Source organism: Scomber japonicus, chromosome 14 (assembly GCF_027409825.1).
Source record: "Scomber japonicus isolate fScoJap1 chromosome 14, fScoJap1.pri, whole genome shotgun sequence".
Lineage (NCBI taxonomy): Eukaryota > Metazoa > Chordata > Actinopteri > Scombriformes > Scombridae > Scomber > Scomber japonicus.
In genome coordinates this window covers 20314422-20330776 of record NC_070591.1, presented here as the reverse complement: position 1 = coordinate 20330776, position 16355 = coordinate 20314422, and the positions used below count along the sequence as shown (strand labels likewise).

Below are 16355 nucleotides of genomic sequence, written 5' to 3'. Positions count from 1 at the left end.
GGAGCTTTGCTGATTTCTCTAGTGTAATCATTTGATTTTTTTCCCTGATAAGAACAGATAGAGCACGAGACAGGTGCATCCAGGATTGCTTTTCATTTTAACAGGCTCTCCAGTTTGACTTTTCTACAACAAATTGCACTACTTCCTTCAAATGAGAAATATATTGAGCATGAGTACCCCTAATGCTTGCCTCCAATTGCAGTCTGAGTCAGTCTTTTAAGTTTGTCTGCGTCACTACCCCCAATAAGCTTGCGGGCAGTGGGACTTTTACTGAAATATCCCATAATTGCCCATTCTCATGGATGATATAAGCCAAGTTATTCCACTATAAAATGAGGCATGTAATAAACTTGTATGAATACGTTCATTTCAGCCAAGACTCTTCTCTCGCCTAATATATTGCCATTTGCATGCTTCACAGCTTTTTGGCAAATAAGACTATTTACAGTATGCCTGTACAGTGAGCAAAAGGAAAAACTGTGATGCTACTGAGAGTCCTTCAAGCCTCTTTTCTGCTTTCATAATAATAATTATCTACTTTTTGCCTCTACTTCTCACACTACACTGCATTGCCCTGTGCACTGCAGCTTTTTAGCTGCATTGTATCCATGTTGCCAAGGTTATTTGATGAGGTGTCCTTAGCCAGACATTCAATCTTTAATAATTCTGAAGGTGCTGTTCTGTATCTCACCCTGTGCTCTGACCTACCAGTAAAAAAAAGCAAGTGAAAAGTTGAATTCTTCTCTCAGGGATCAATAGAGAATCTCAGCAGATTTTACAGTAAAGATGCATAACCACAGTCAGTCTTGCTTTTGTTTACCCTTTCCCCCATCTCAGCTTCCTATATTTCTATCTCCTAGATTCAAGCTATGTTCAGTACTTTGGGAATTCATACCTGGAGTTTGAGGGTACTGAACTCAGCGCACTCAACAACATTACTGTGAGATTCCAAACTCAAGTGGCCAAGGGAACTATACTATATGTGGACCAAGGACCAAGTAACGGGGATTTCTTTTTCATGAAACTCTTTGTCTTGGATGGGATTTTACAGGTAAAAACTCAAGTTAAATAGTAATTAATCCTCATCCTATCTATTTAACACACAAGGGGTCCCCAAGAATAAACTACAGTAAGAAATAACCAGCATAGCAAAATGTGCACTTTTGTATGTTGATAACTTGTCAAACATCACTCCTTTTGTAGTTAATGTTATTTGAAAAAAACATATTATTTTATATATGATATGATATTATTAGATATGATATTATTTCATTGTGTAGTTAATTTGCATATTGTGTAAAATGAAAATTAACAGTCATCAACCCCCACAATACATTGGTATTTTTAAAAAGCACTAATTAAAACAGAAACAAAAAACAATGATAAACATTAAGAACAAACTGATAAATTGAAAAATTGGAGTGACAACAACGTATACCTCTGGGGTCTGTAGCTGTAGGATTAGGATTAAAGCTTGATTATTTGTTAGGTTTATAGTTGAGAGCAGTAACTTTAAAAAAAAAACATGTCTTTCAGCTCTCTCTCTCTCTCTCTCTCTCTTATGTTTCAGTATTCCTTTTGCTGTAATGAAGAAGAGGAGGTTACACGGATCAGCACATCAATTCATGTTGATGATGGTGAGGTGCACATTGTTAACATCAGGTATGTTTTTTTTTGTATTCCTTTAACCTTGCTGCAGTGTGAGAGAAAACATGTTTTATTTTTAATGTCATTTTTAATTTACCAGTTGTATTAACAAAACAGATGCAATCTGTTAGGAATTTGCTTCAGGCAAGAAGCATATTCAAACCCATGAGCTTCTTAGGTTTTTATAATCTACAATTTAAAAAATATTGTTAGCACATCAGGTGGTAATAACTTGATCCATCGTTATCCACTCACTTCAAGTGTGACAACATTTCTTTAGAGAATAGCTGTAACTGATACCAAGAGGGGGACACATATAATTGACAGGAATCACCAGACTGAGAATTCAGATTTTATTACAAATGGGCGAATGGTCTTACATTTTAAAGAACTATAACAAACGGCAAAATATGCCTATTAAAATGCATTAGTGATCACTGAACATGTTTTATTGGCTGTTCTAAAGTCTTCATTTGCAGTTTTTCATTACGAAAAGATTAACAAGCACGAGCCGAGCACAAAATCAATGTTTAAATGATTTAAAGTGAGGCTGCCGCCCCTTTAGTTATATTGTTCCCAAGCCCATGTGCAATCTTGCTGCCATTCCTCTCCATTATACTCTGACATGAGAGAGATTGTGGTTTAGTTTCAAGATACAAAGTTTATTATGTATGAGCTGACAGCTGAAAAAAAGCGGCTAATGTTCAACTCATAACCAATCAGTTTATTTTGTATTTAAGGAAAAAAGTTTAGAGACTGTATTAGCTTTGCACAAACAGGCCATTTCTTTTTTAGCAGAAGTTCTGTTTGGGCGAAGATAAGCATTTCTATAACATTGCTCTTTTATCGTTAGATTAATTTAAAGGACTAAGAAACAGAGAAGGAATTGAAGTTCTGATTTTTAAAATCTTAGAAGATTAAAAGACATAAAAGGTGAGGTAATGAAGGTAATTATGAGCATACTGTGCCAGAGGTAAGTAAATCATTTCCTGTCTATGTGAAGCAGACTGGGAAGGTTGCCTCGTGTTACTTGCCAGAAAGCAGCACTGCCCCAAATATGTAAGTGCATCTGGAAGGGCCAATCAAGGCTACAAGGCTCCACCTCTGTTTTTTTTTATTCTGCAAGAAAAATACAACAGCAGAATGAATCAATCATAATGTTCTGTACCAACCCCTTGGAGACATTGCGAGAAAGAGAGCTGTCATAACTAGAGGGTTGGGAGTGTGGAAAAATGGTTTCTGGTGTCACAAAGCAAATTCTTTGTAATTGTCTGATGGTCGAGTCCGTCCATCTTTGTCTAATTTGACCCAGAGCTACAACACCACGGCCATCATCAACGTCACCACCTAACTCATTATAGACTTTTAATATATCTTCCCGTCAAAGACGCTTTTCAATATGTTAAATAGAAACCCAGTGGGGCTGACTTCTCAAGGACAGTGAGCACAGTGCCCTCTGGCTGCTAGCCAGGCCGCTCTGGCAGACTGCTTCTAAATTAACCGCTTCTCCACGCTGGCTCAAGAGGAAGGACTTATGCAGCTTGGAGTTAGTGCCCCGAGTGTTTAGCCGGCATATGCAACAGCCTGCAAAGTACAGGCTTAACAAATCAGACTTGATTGCTTCGTGGACCTCCTAACTTCCACTCTGGGAACAAGGGGTTTCAGGAGACACTGAAGAGGAGACTGTGCATCTGTGGCCTGAGTACCCTCAAGCTGCAGATGGTTAGTCTAGAATCTGCACTTAGGTAATTATCTGCGCTCCCCTGTTGTTTCAAAGTGGAGAATTGGTTTTTGAAATCTATGAATGGCTGTGGGGTGGTTCCAAAATAGTACATAGGACACCTAGAGCAAACATAAAGTAGTACCATAGAAAAATATCATGACTCATGAATGTATCAACAGAGTAGACTAAAACATTAGACACATTTACCATAACTTTCCTGAACTGCACAAGTGCTTTTAAACACAGACATATATTTTTTAATGTCAAAAAACACATGACATTAATATATAATGAGTGTTGATTAATGGTTAACAGTTAAGTATATTATTTTCAAGAAACCTGCCAGTTACGCAACAGTAAGGTCATCTCAGAGGCATTTGGCTTGTTGCTAGAGCTTAAAAATATTCTTCAGCTGTTGAAACTTCCCTGCTTATCAACTTCTTGTTAGGTAATAAGAGATATAAATCATTTTCTTAGTAATGCTACAAAATTCACAGCCTTGCTTTAAATGTATGGACATTTCATTAAGAGGCACACCCGACACTTGTGAGATCAGTTGGGATAATAGTTATAGTTAGAGTTACAAATTTTAAATATATAAATATTTTTTCAATTAAATATTGCAGTTACTGAGATGTAAATGGTCTCTCTGCTCATTACTTTTGTCTGTTGTAAAGTCCAAATCGTTGAAGCCAACTCATAGTAAAATATTAGCCTTGTTTCTGGAGTTATAACATTATATAGTGTAAATAACGCACGGTTAAGCATGGAGTAGAGTCTTTTTCTAATGTTTATGAAACTGGACTGAACTGAACGGATTTGGGACTGAGGGTGAAACCAAACCGATTCTTAACTGAGTGGATTGAACTCTCAGATTTTTGGAGCAAGTTACACTAAAAAGTAATGCAGAAATTATTTGACCTAGTAATTAAGTATTTTTTGTATGCAGCAATTGGGAAAGTTTTTCCTAATTGGGAAAGTTTTACTTTTTGAGAGAAGTAACTAGTAACTGTAACTAATTATTATTATTCAGTAACTTGCCCAACACTGATCATCTGTTGGTTTGGCTCTGCACTCTGAGATCTGTTTAAACAAAGTATAAAACATTACAAGCCTAATCCTTTCATAAAGGATTGTACCTGTGATTGTACTGTACATCTGACCTGAAGTTTTCCCACTCCATAGACAACACTTGACCCCTTGTGAAGCGGAGGTGACTCTTTCTGGTCACAAGAAAGTCAAAAGTGCAGCAAGTAATTACTGGTTGGGACACATGATACAAAGAACAAACCATATCTTCCTAGGCGGTCTGCCACAACACTATCTGCCCAATCAGGTATGACTGTGTGATTTCTCATATAGACCTATAAGACATGCATAAAAGTTAGAGGAATGTTTCATAATGTATTGCTAAAATTGCAACATAATAAAAAGATGAGAAAATAACTGCAATAAGTGAATCAAATGTCTAAATAGATTGTTTGTTTTTTCTCCTCCAGAAAGCGAAACCTTTCGACAACTATACTGGCTGCATTGAAATAATTGAAATTAATAAACTCAGGAGTTTCTTTACATCTGACGCCATCGCAGGCAGCAACATAGACCAATGCAGGTAAAGTCTCCTCTTTTCATTTCATTTTCACCCAGCATTTGTTGCCTCTTGCTGCTTTATTTGTTTTGAGATGTACTTGTCAAAGGCAGTAAAATCCTCAAAAGAAAAACACCAAAGATGCTGTATCTCTTTCTTCTGTTTGTGTATTTGTCTTTTGACCAACACTCAGATCATTTAGTATAACACAAACACCAATGGTCATATTTTGCTTGGTCTGAGGTATTGGGGAAAATTCAACCACTCATTGTGATAAATAGCAATTGAGTTTCTCCTCTCTGCCTGAGATAGTGCTCAAAAATGTGTTTTTCTAAAAGTAAATGATGCTTAAATTCAGATACATTGGATCGTTGTCCATTTTAACCATTGATACTTTTGGTTCAATCATTCAGAAATAATTGGCATGCCATGGAACCCTCTACAACGAGTTCCTCAAGCCTGACAACTCAATCAATCCCAACAACCACCACAGCAAAAATAACAACAACAACCACCACCATGACAAAAATAACAACAACAATGTTAACAACAACAACAACAACAACAACAGTGGCAGCTCCTACACAAACACCAAAACCTTCTCTGCATGAACCTTGCCGTGATAGTCTTTGCCACAATGGAGGAACGTGTTATCAACCGCAACTGCCTGGAGTAGCTCTGCCTTCCTGTCACTGCCCACTTCATTTTACTGGAACTTTTTGTGAGAAAGGTAGGAGTTTTTTGTTCTTTGTTGACAGCCTTTCCCAGATTTTTAATGCTGACACACACACTCACAGTAAAATGCTTAAAAATCTGCTATACTGTGACCTCCACAGTGGTATCATCAAGAGCCAGCCAACAAATTATGTCGGTTAATATATGCTGAGCCTCTCTGGCTAATAGCTTTCACTATGAGGGAGACTAAAGTCAGAATTTTGAGTGATGTGAATTATTCAGGATATGATTAATGAAATGAAAGATCCATACAAGCAGCTTTGAACCATCGCTTGGTGTCCATGTTCACCTCCAGTGCTCTTTGAGAATGAGGGCATGACCTTCAGCTAATGCTCTCACCACTGTCCCCACCAGAAATATTTATTTTGTACCAGCTGCTCTGACACTGATGCTAAGGAGACAGCAGTACTAGACACACATACACATGTTTTTCTTTAGCAAATGTCTTTTCAGTGCTATTGTGATGTATGTTCCCTTCTACTTTCCCTTGCCTTGCATCACATGCTCTGGAAGGACAGTGTGTTTAAAAAAAGCAGCCTGTGTTTTGCTATTGTAGCCATTTTCTGTCAGTCACAACAGCATTAATGCTACTTTTTTTTTTACCGGGCTTTTCAGATATATGTCCTGTTCTCACCTGTAGCTGCATTAAATAATTTGCTCTCCAACATGGATAAAACTAAAGAGATTATTTAAATATGTTGCAAGCTAATTACAATTACAATTATATGTACATTTTTTAAAATCTTTATTTCTATAGAGGAGGGTTTAGATGCAGGTAATAATGACTAGAGAGCAAATTATCTCAAACTGACCATTTCTTCAATGATTTGAATGATGGGTTTCTCCACATGCCACAGTGACAAAGAAGGAGTTCAATATAACCAACTCAAAAACATCTTGGTATATGATATCTTATATGGTATATGTCTTCTTTTTTTTTTACTTTCCAAAACCAAAGCACAATGTGTTAGGAATGGATTAAGATATCTACTTATCTACTCAAACCTAAGCTGCAAATCATTAGCATATCCAGCTGCTACCTAAAGTAATAACCAATTGCTAAGATAAGAAACAAATAATTGGTTTCTGGATTTACAGGTTACATTTCAATATATGTCGGAATGAATGGATTGAAAATAACAGTCTCATCAGTTCTCCTTAATTGTATTGTACATCATACAATACATATAGGGACTAATTAACTCTACACCACAATGCAGTGCTATTTCTAACCATCAATTACATGTATGACACTATAACAATATTCTCATTTTAAAGCAAGTGAAGTCACAGAAAACATTATCCATCAGCTAGACGCAATGTTTTCAACTAATGGAGCTAATGTACTGTACTCTTAATTAGCTAGCTAGCAACAGTTGATCAAATCTGTCGACAGCTGTCATTTCATGTGGAACAATCAGCTGTTGCCTGCTAGAAATGAGCAGCCTGCCTTTATGTTTCTCCGTCTGAAGTCAGAAAGCCATTGTTTTAAGCGATACAGGTATAGCAACAGTAAACAGGAGGGACGGCACGCGCTCTTTTACTCTGTAACTCATATTAGAGCATTGCAGTAAACATGCTCACAGTGCTTTCACTCTTGGGTTTCGAATGAAAAGCTTTAAAAGTGGCCACCAACATCATATGTGCTGCTGTACATTTTAATCCTGGAGAATATTCCAAGCAATGACATTTTTTTTATTACCATTATACAATTGATCAGCACCTTTGTTACCCCGGTACATGATTCAAGCTGATAGGATAATTTTTTATTTATGGTAAACATGGAAATGTGACAGAATGCCGCTCAAAGCTATTGTTAACAATCATTAACATGGCTCGAGCAGGCTGTGTGCACCTGACACCCTGATTTGACACCTCTGCCATGTGTTCCAAAACTGCTAATTTACAGGTGTTTAAATCATCTACTGAAATGTCATTTGTCTCTCCAGGCGCTGTAACTAAAATTATGCTATTTTTAAAACTTCACTCTCATCTGTTTTCCCGTGGGAGACGGGTACATTGAGGAAAGCTTACATGACAGAGAAGCCGCTTTTCGAAGCCAATTATTAAAATGCCCTGGCCAACTTTAAAACAGCCAGGAGAAAAAAAAAGGAATGTGATTCATGCATTGATTCTTTGATTCATTCATTTATTTATTTTCCCCTGTTGCAGCTTCCAGCTTTAGTGTGTTGCAAAATATCATTACATGTGACTGCAGCATGGATATGTTGCCTGCATGACAATATGTGATCTTAAGGCTATTCTTACTAATTGGAAACTAATGCAGTATGTATATATAATCAATCAGATTTATGCTTGATTTTATGATACATTCTCACAATTGTGTAATTATATTTTTGCTTTTTTCTCTAATCAGTCGTGGAGAAATCATGGAATTTATCCTCAGCTTTTCCCCCCTGTGACCATAAAGTAATTTTGTGCTCATCTCTCAACTTTTTACACTCATAAACCTTCCTTTAAACACCAGCAGTGGCCTTTTAGATTCATTTCTGCTGAGTTTGGGGATTTGCTCCTCCTCAAAAGCAGTTCAGTCTCTCAGGTTTAACAGAGTGCAATCTCATATGAGCACTCATCCACTGATGTGCTTTGCAAGACTAGTTCTGATAGCCCACAGAAGAAGTCCAGAGGCTGTTTACATGCTGACAGAGACTGTGAATGTGTGTTGCTGTGGCGACTTTGCTTGGTGACAACCTTGTCCTCACATCTTGTTGAATTAAGTAATAGCCACAAGAGAAGAATAAGGCAAGTCACCCCTGCTCTGAGTTGTTTATAGCTATGTCTTCCCACCCAGTGACTAATGACGTGGACTTGTTTGTGTCCTAGATGAAATGCTGACATGTCATATTGTACGTAAGGGAAATATCTTCCTCTTATATTATTGTTAAAGCAAATCAATGTCAGTAATACATGTTTTCAAATGATACAGTTGATTCTTACAAAAAAATGAGGTTGTTTTTACACATATAGAATTGTCACACTATTTTGAATGCCCTTGTTGCAAAAGTACAAGCTATATTTGTTTATTGAATAAGGACAATGCAGATACATATTGTTGCAGAGGAAGATGAAATGCAATTGATGAAATATCTATATATCAGTATATTGGGCATCTAGCTGAAGCTAATTTGCAGCCTCCATCTCTGGTTAGGCTTTTAAATTCAGATTGAAACAACTATACAAATAAAGGCATCATTTAGATTCAAGATAAAAACAGCAGAACAGTATACAGTATATGTATATTTAATATAAACATCCTACCTTTTCTAGTCAATGCTGGATTAAAACTTAAACTTTACTGCATCAGTATTTCAACTGTACTTCTGTGATGTGTTTTTCCAAAGTGACTGAGACTTATTTCTCAGTCAGATTTAGTAGGTATTTTCCGTGCAGCTTGCCCATAAGAAGCTTGCTCATATTTGGACCCGGGGCTGCACCTCTGGTAGGCTGCACCATAATCCAGACCAGTGACTTCTGGTTTAGTGAGTGTTTGATATCAAGTAGCCAACCATAAGACAGGTTTTGTCAAGATAAAGCCAGTTCATCTGGTCGTGTCAGAGTCTTAAGCTATGATAAATTGTCTCTTCAAAGACGACACAGTAGGTCATCGACCTTGCCAAAGACAATCTGTCAAGTATGTAAGCATTCGCTTGAGAGCTAAGTGATCACAAAAATTAGTTATGGAGTAGATGGCTGTGAGGTAAGGAAGTAGGCATAAAAGATGAAACCGGTGAGGCAGGAAATTATTAAGACTGGTCTGTATTGATCATGACCTCCTTCTACAGCTCATTACTTTATGTCCTTATTTCTCATATATTTGAAGCCTGTGTATAGGATTTTGGCCAGAGAGGACTAATAAAAATGTAAGTGAGGAGCAGATTTTTCCCACCTTTGTCTTTCAACAACTTACAGCTGACTTTTATATTAATCCAAATAAGACTATTCATTCTGTTTTAACATTGCTTGTGTCATTTAAGTTTTTCCCTTTTCCCTTCATCTTTAGTAAAAAAATTGAATTTGACTGAATTTGATGTGTAAGAAGAAGAAAGACAGAAGAAGAAGAAAGATAATCAATTTATAAATTATGAATTGATGCTTAGTGCAAGTAATATTTTCATGAATCAGGCCCAGATAGAATCTTTTTTTCTGTAAGTGTAGTCAGGGAAATAATATATTAATGGAAAAAGTAAACACAATTCTTTTTAGGGTAGTGAGCCTCTCTCCTCCTGTGTCTGACATTAATGGGACATCATATGACGTTGTCAGCTTCCTGCTTTGCCAACACACTGGCTAGGTGCTGCCAGCTCTTTTCTGTGGGCATCAGTGTGTTATTGTTGTAATTGCTGGTTCCTTTAAAAATGAGCCAGCACAATCTGCCTTACTCAGGAATTGCCAGCAAACATTACAGGATTGATTCATCATTTCAGTCCAAGGAAACCTTCCGCAACAGAAGAAACACAGTTTTTATTTTCTCTTTGTAATTTGAAGAATCGGCTGTCATGTCAGCTCCACATAATTTTCTGCGCAAGTCAGGAGAGTCATCCACTGTGATCGGCCACAAAAAGAGTAGGAGTGGAGATGGGGCAGAGCACACAAGCAGAGATAACACGATTATGACCATTTGAGAAATGGTACAAGCAGAAACTCTTCTCAGGTGTCGCTCTGATGACTGATCATTAAACTGGACCAAGTCAGCATCTTACTGGCCCCAAGGCCCCTGAGCAGTCCTTATTGTCAAACCCTGCCATTCACCTTGCTGATTTTTTCACTTATTATATAATGGCTCCTTTTCATAGCCTCGTTAGGGCCATTTTCCAGATGGGCTGTTGACATGAGTGACTGATACTCAGGATTTACGTTATCCCTGCCGCTGTGAATAAACCTGTTGTAAGAATATTTCTGTCCACGAGTGCCTTACTCATAGATCAAGCTGTCCACCAGTAAATTGTGAAAAAAAAGCATCAGCCACATACTCCTCTCCTCCATTACTATCAAATAGTAGGCAACATTAGATAGACATTTCTTAATCTCAAAAGAACAATATATAAGGGAGTGTAAATATGTGCCAATAAGCAGTTAAAGTGTTTGTCATCAGATGTTTCTCAAGTCAAGTAATTTTTATTTCTATAATCCAATATCACCATTTACAAATTTACCTCAGGGGGCTTTACAATCTTTACAGCAACACAACACATTTTCAAATTAAAAGACAAATTCCTTAAAAATAATTAAAATGCAAGAAACCTCAAGGAAGGCAACACAGGGGGGGTCCCATTAGCCCATTTCATACTGGAATTAGCTCAGTTTGAGTCCATACACATATACACATAATTGTAAGATTCATATATGTGCTTGTAAAACCCAAAATTTTACTTGAGTAAGTTCTTCCCACATGTAAATGGTTGAACATCAAATGTGTCTGTACTATCACAAGCTAATCATGGAAACTCCCAACCTTGAGGCCACAACAGTACCATATGCTAAATATAATTTACATCACTCTTCTCAGTATTCTTTGTGTTGCATTTCTTTTCCTCTCTAGTCTGTTCTAACTGTTGTCAATCATTCACAGGTCTCCTAAAAAAATCCATTTGATCCAACATCAAAGCACAAAAAAGTGAACACAGGACAGGATATTCACACTGCTCTTACAATAAAAAGTAGTTTTTCTTTTTTCTTTTTTTTTACTGTGTATCATGAGTTCTCAACTGAGAATAAACTGCAGTTTTCCTTGAGAGATGGACTCTGAAGGTAGAATCCCCTGAGCGGAGGCCAGGGTGGCCTATTTTGAATTGACTGTCATGCACCTGAACAGCAAGCTATCCACCATACAGTGTCCTTTGTGGAAAAAGCATCTCTGACTTGTGGAGTTGATGACCTGAGAGGGTACCTCCTCCACCTCTCCTTAAAGTCATACCCTTTTTGTCATCCAGTGGGAAATAACACAACAGCACATAGCCCTGACAGGGTCCTGCTGACTCTGCTCACAGGAAAGCTATCAGTGCTGCGAAGGCACCGACCAGCCAATTCTTGCTGTTCTGTTCACTAATGCAAGCACTGTAGGGCACTGCTTTAACTAGATATGTCACACTTCATTTGGTAGATAACAGTTGAATTGTTTTGAATCAATGTACAAATATGTAAAAATATGTTGAAGGGATATTTTGGTTGTACTCATTTTTTCACTCTATTTAAATGCATCTAATTAATGTATTTCTGTGTTTTTTCTTACATTTCTAGATACCACAGTATATATTCCATCATTTGATGGCACATCTTATTTGGAGCTACCCCCTCTTGCATCCTTTCTCCAATCTCCTGGTGACAGCAATAATCTACCTGCTACTGTCAAGGACACCACTGTTATTCTCTATTTGACAGTAAAAACAAGGTCTACACAGGGCACCATCCTCTACAGTGAGTACAGTCTCTTTTTTTATCAGCAATGTTTGAAAGCACTGCAGCACTGAGAGCATACATCGATACAGGTTGCATAGATGCATATTCATATACATAACATTAAATGCTTTTTCATACAGCTTTTTCCTTGTATGTCCTTGTGAGTGCACACGGCTGTTTGTCATAGCGCCCATCTCCTGGTGCTTTAAAATAATGAAGTTTTAGTTGCTTATAGGCTTACAGATAAATGTGGATTTTGCATCTGGATTCTTGTCAGTGTCCAATATGCAAGAGATTTACAGTTGATTTATACTGGAATCCATACAAAATACCTAGAGAACAAAAAAATCTGACCTGGAAATATCACTTTCATGCAACTTATTGGGGGGGGGGGGGGGGGGGGGTATTTCAGAGGCAAACAGGGAATGCTTTGTGATACAGTACCAGCTACCAAAGGTCACTCCAGATACTCCAGACAACATTTGTGGACATTGGCAGTGTAACACATACTTCTATTTTTGAAATAGTTGAACATCTAGGGAATCACTTATTCCCTTTTTGGTGGAGAGTTAGATCAGAAGATTGACACCACTTTCATGTCTGTGTGAAGCTACAGCAGCCACTAAGCTTAAAAGACTGGAAGCAGGGAGAAACAGTTAGGTTGGATGTATCCAAATGTAGCAAAAAACCTACCAACCAAGAAATAGCCCAGGAAATAAAAAAAGATACCACAACTCTGAAACTAAGTCAATGCTTTTCCGTGGAATAAACAAAGTGAAGGTGTTAATAAGTGATCTTTAGAGGTGCTTCTAGCAAGATTTTGTTTCTTTTGGAGAGAGCCAGGTTAGCTGTTATCTCCTGTTTGAAGTCTTTGTGCTCAGTTGCTACTTGACTGCTATCGATCCTCTTCAAAAACAATTGAGTATATTTTCCAAAATCTCAACTATTCCTTCTCTTCCAGTGCAGCCTCAGTAGAGTTTATACACAGAAGATGAATATGTGATCTAAAGCATGGTATCTGTTGTGATGTAAGATACACAAAAGAGAAAGGCTAGTACAATCTGTGGGTTGCAGGGTGCTGTCTAGACATGTTTTGAATAGGGGACGTTTTCTCGACTGAAAAACTTGCCCTCTTGTTATTGCTGTGCTCGTTATCACTACCATTATTGCTGTCAACCTCTTAAGTCTTTGGATCACTGATAATTCAGAAACGATTTGCCAGTCTGTGCTTTGATTATCAGCCACTGATTGCATTGAAACTTTGAAAATATATCTATGGTGCCATAGCAAATACATCAACAAACAAGAATATATTGAATGAAATCTGAATGGATCTAAGTTCAGTAACATATTCACAATGTGTAAGATGATTAGGAGACAAGTAAAGAGGAGGATTATATCAATTGCCCGTGGTGTTTCATTTCTTTTACAAAACACATGTATCCTTATCAACCCTAAATAGTAATATTAAAAATCACTGGACTGATAAAAATAAGTTGCTTGGGGACAACAACACCATGAATCATCTATTGCTGTTGGGGGGGAATTGTGCGACACAAAGATGTGTTTCCAAGGATACAGGAGAGAGGCAAGAAAGCACTTATTTTTCTTCAAGAGGTTTGGTGCATGGTTACAACTTAAGATAGATACACCTGAATCAATGTTTGTAGTTATGGACATTCCTAACCATAAAACAGCTTCAGACCACAACCAAAGTTTCCAGATGTATAAGGAGGTCATGCGGTTAAAAAAAAGTGGGGAAAGGGGAAGCTTGTGGGACAGATTTGCTTTTTGTGGACAGCAGTGAGATACTGCTGCCTGTTTTGTTGTCTCACTGTTGAAGATGAGCTATGACCTGAAAACTAACAAAGGAATCCTTATAAAAAAAGCAAGAGCTGGTCTGTAGCAGGGGGTAGTGAGGATTGGGCTGACCCTCTACGTCAACCGTGAGCTCTACATTGTACATCTCCCTCCTGCAAGCTCTTTTGTTCCCACACCTGCACATACACTCTCTTTTGTTACAGAAACAGGTTTGGATAGGTAGGCCAGACAGCCACTGATTAGACCCTCATAACAATGGAGCATTGTTTTGGGAGGAAAGGGGTCTGTAGATTTGTGGTCATTTTTAAGAAAGCTGAGCCATGAGAACTTTGTTTCATTTTGGTGTATTGAGTATTGAGAAATATATATGTATGCATAGAGTATATTAAGTACCAACCACCAAGAGTAAGGGGTGAGCTTTAGTTTCTGTAATAGACACGAGAGAAGAGTATCAGTTGAAGACAGTTGCACCTTCTTGCTCTAAACACTGCAGCCACAATGACTTTATAAGGCAATCTTTGACACCACCACAAGTCAGTCATTTGTCCAACGGAAGTCTAAAAGGCATGGATTGTGTGGTGATCACCGCTGATTGATTCTGCACCTAGCAGGCAAAGCCATCACAGCATTTATCTTACTGGTATAACCTAGATTAACCTCTTATCTCTGACATCATCGACAGGTTCATGGCCTCTCATTTACATTTACAGACTTATTACGCATGGCAGTAGACCGCAGGGCTCACCCACGCTTCCTCCCTTTGATCAAAAGTCAGTGACAGACATAAAATGGCAGTAAGCTTACATCCAAGCTTCATAATGTCTCTACTCACCGTGCGTGATGCTCATAACACTAAACAAATGTGCAAATTCATTAAATGTAATATTTTCTCTTGCAATTGATGCTAGTACCATCCACACCTTATATACACCCAGTAGTATAGTTAAAAGTCTTTCACTCCTTAGAGTAATATTAGCTTGGCTTTCCTCTCTCTGAGCTGACATTGGACTCCTATGATGCTGTTAAGTGCCGTAGTCTTCCGCCAAAGACTTAAATCTTTGTATTTAAAGAGCTATTAATTAGCCAGACCTCAGAACCTAATAGGACTCTAAATTAGTGCTTTATTGAAGGTTGATGCAATTGAAAGGTCAACCAGCTTAGCCTTGCATACATGTAGACAAAGGTAGTGTTTGAAGACAGATATACAGCATTCTGTCTGTCAGTGTTAAAATGTGTCCGTTTAATGTATTTCCAATTAAATGCTTTTCAATAAACTGAAAAATAGAAGTAGTTCTCCATTTATATAATGTGTGTGTGTGTGTGTGTGTGTGTGTGTGTGTGTGTGTGTGTGTGTGTGTGTGTGCGCGCGCCTGTGTTTGCACAAGCCAATTAATCATTTGTTGTTGAATTGAGTGGTTTGAGATTTGGAAAGTTTAGGAGACATTATTCAGAAAACATTTGAAACAGTCCAATGATATGTTTGAGAACAGAGCACCAAGATAATTGCAAAGCAAAGCTTTTAGTATGCTACCCCATACTTGAATTAATGCCTGTTTTGAGGTTAGAAAAACAACACATTGCAAACAAAAAGAACACAGCTGTAGGAAACTGAGGTGTATATTTTTCAGTCCTGTGTTTTCCCCTGGATGCTTTTCAATACTTGATTGAGGATATTTTTACAATAAGCAAAAGCAACCCACTTTATAGGAAAATACTTAATTTGTAAACCAGGTGACTACAAGGAAAGTGTGCTCAAACAATACAATAATTTAAAAAAACGGTCCCTCAGTATTCTGATTAATATTTTTCTTTTCTCTCTTTGTGCAGTGAACACTGTGAATTACAGGACAGCCAACAAGTTTGCATTTATTTTTATTTTTAAATAAAAACTAATAAAAACAGAATTAGTGGGATATATGCACATGGAATCTTAAGATAAGATAAGAATAAGATAAGAAGTACTTTATTAATCCCTTGGAGGGGAAATTGAATGTCACCTTCTCACAAAAACAGCCAACATACAGCAAGGAAACATACAGACTCAGGCAGTACAAGTTAAGTGCAGAGAACCACATCAAAATCAATCAGACAATCCACAACACTCAGCAGTCAACAGCAATGTTCATTAAAAGACCTCACTGCACCAGGTATAAAGGACCTTCTAAATCTTTCTGTAGAGCACCTTAGCTTCACTAGTCTGGCACTAAAGGAGCTCTTCAATTCACTAAAAACACCAAGCAATGGGTGGTCCTTCTTGTGCAGGATGCTACTGAGTTTCCTGCCTCCTCTCTTCTCCATGACCTCCTCTAGTGAGTCAGGAGGCAAACCAATGATGGATCCTGCCTTTTTTTATTAACTATTCTGGATATCTTATTCTTGGTATTACAAAGTAAATATATATATATCGCCAGGGACATATGAAGA

The 16355-nt window shown here is 37.6% G+C and overlaps 1 protein-coding gene across 1 annotated transcript in view; it reads left to right on the top strand.

Annotated features, from left to right (window-relative positions):
• The window catches only part of eys (eyes shut homolog), a 152644-nt gene that overhangs the window by 93965 nt on the left and 42324 nt on the right, over positions 1–16355 (top strand). Inside the window, exons 34-39 of the mRNA XM_053332550.1 lie at positions 861–1051; positions 1571–1662; positions 4556–4706; positions 4870–4982; positions 5372–5688; positions 11952–12128. Of these exons, the coding sequence (XP_053188525.1) occupies positions 861–1051; positions 1571–1662; positions 4556–4706; positions 4870–4982; positions 5372–5688; positions 11952–12128 (1041 nt within the window). The remainder of the gene's footprint in view (positions 1–860; positions 1052–1570; positions 1663–4555; positions 4707–4869; positions 4983–5371; positions 5689–11951; positions 12129–16355) is intronic.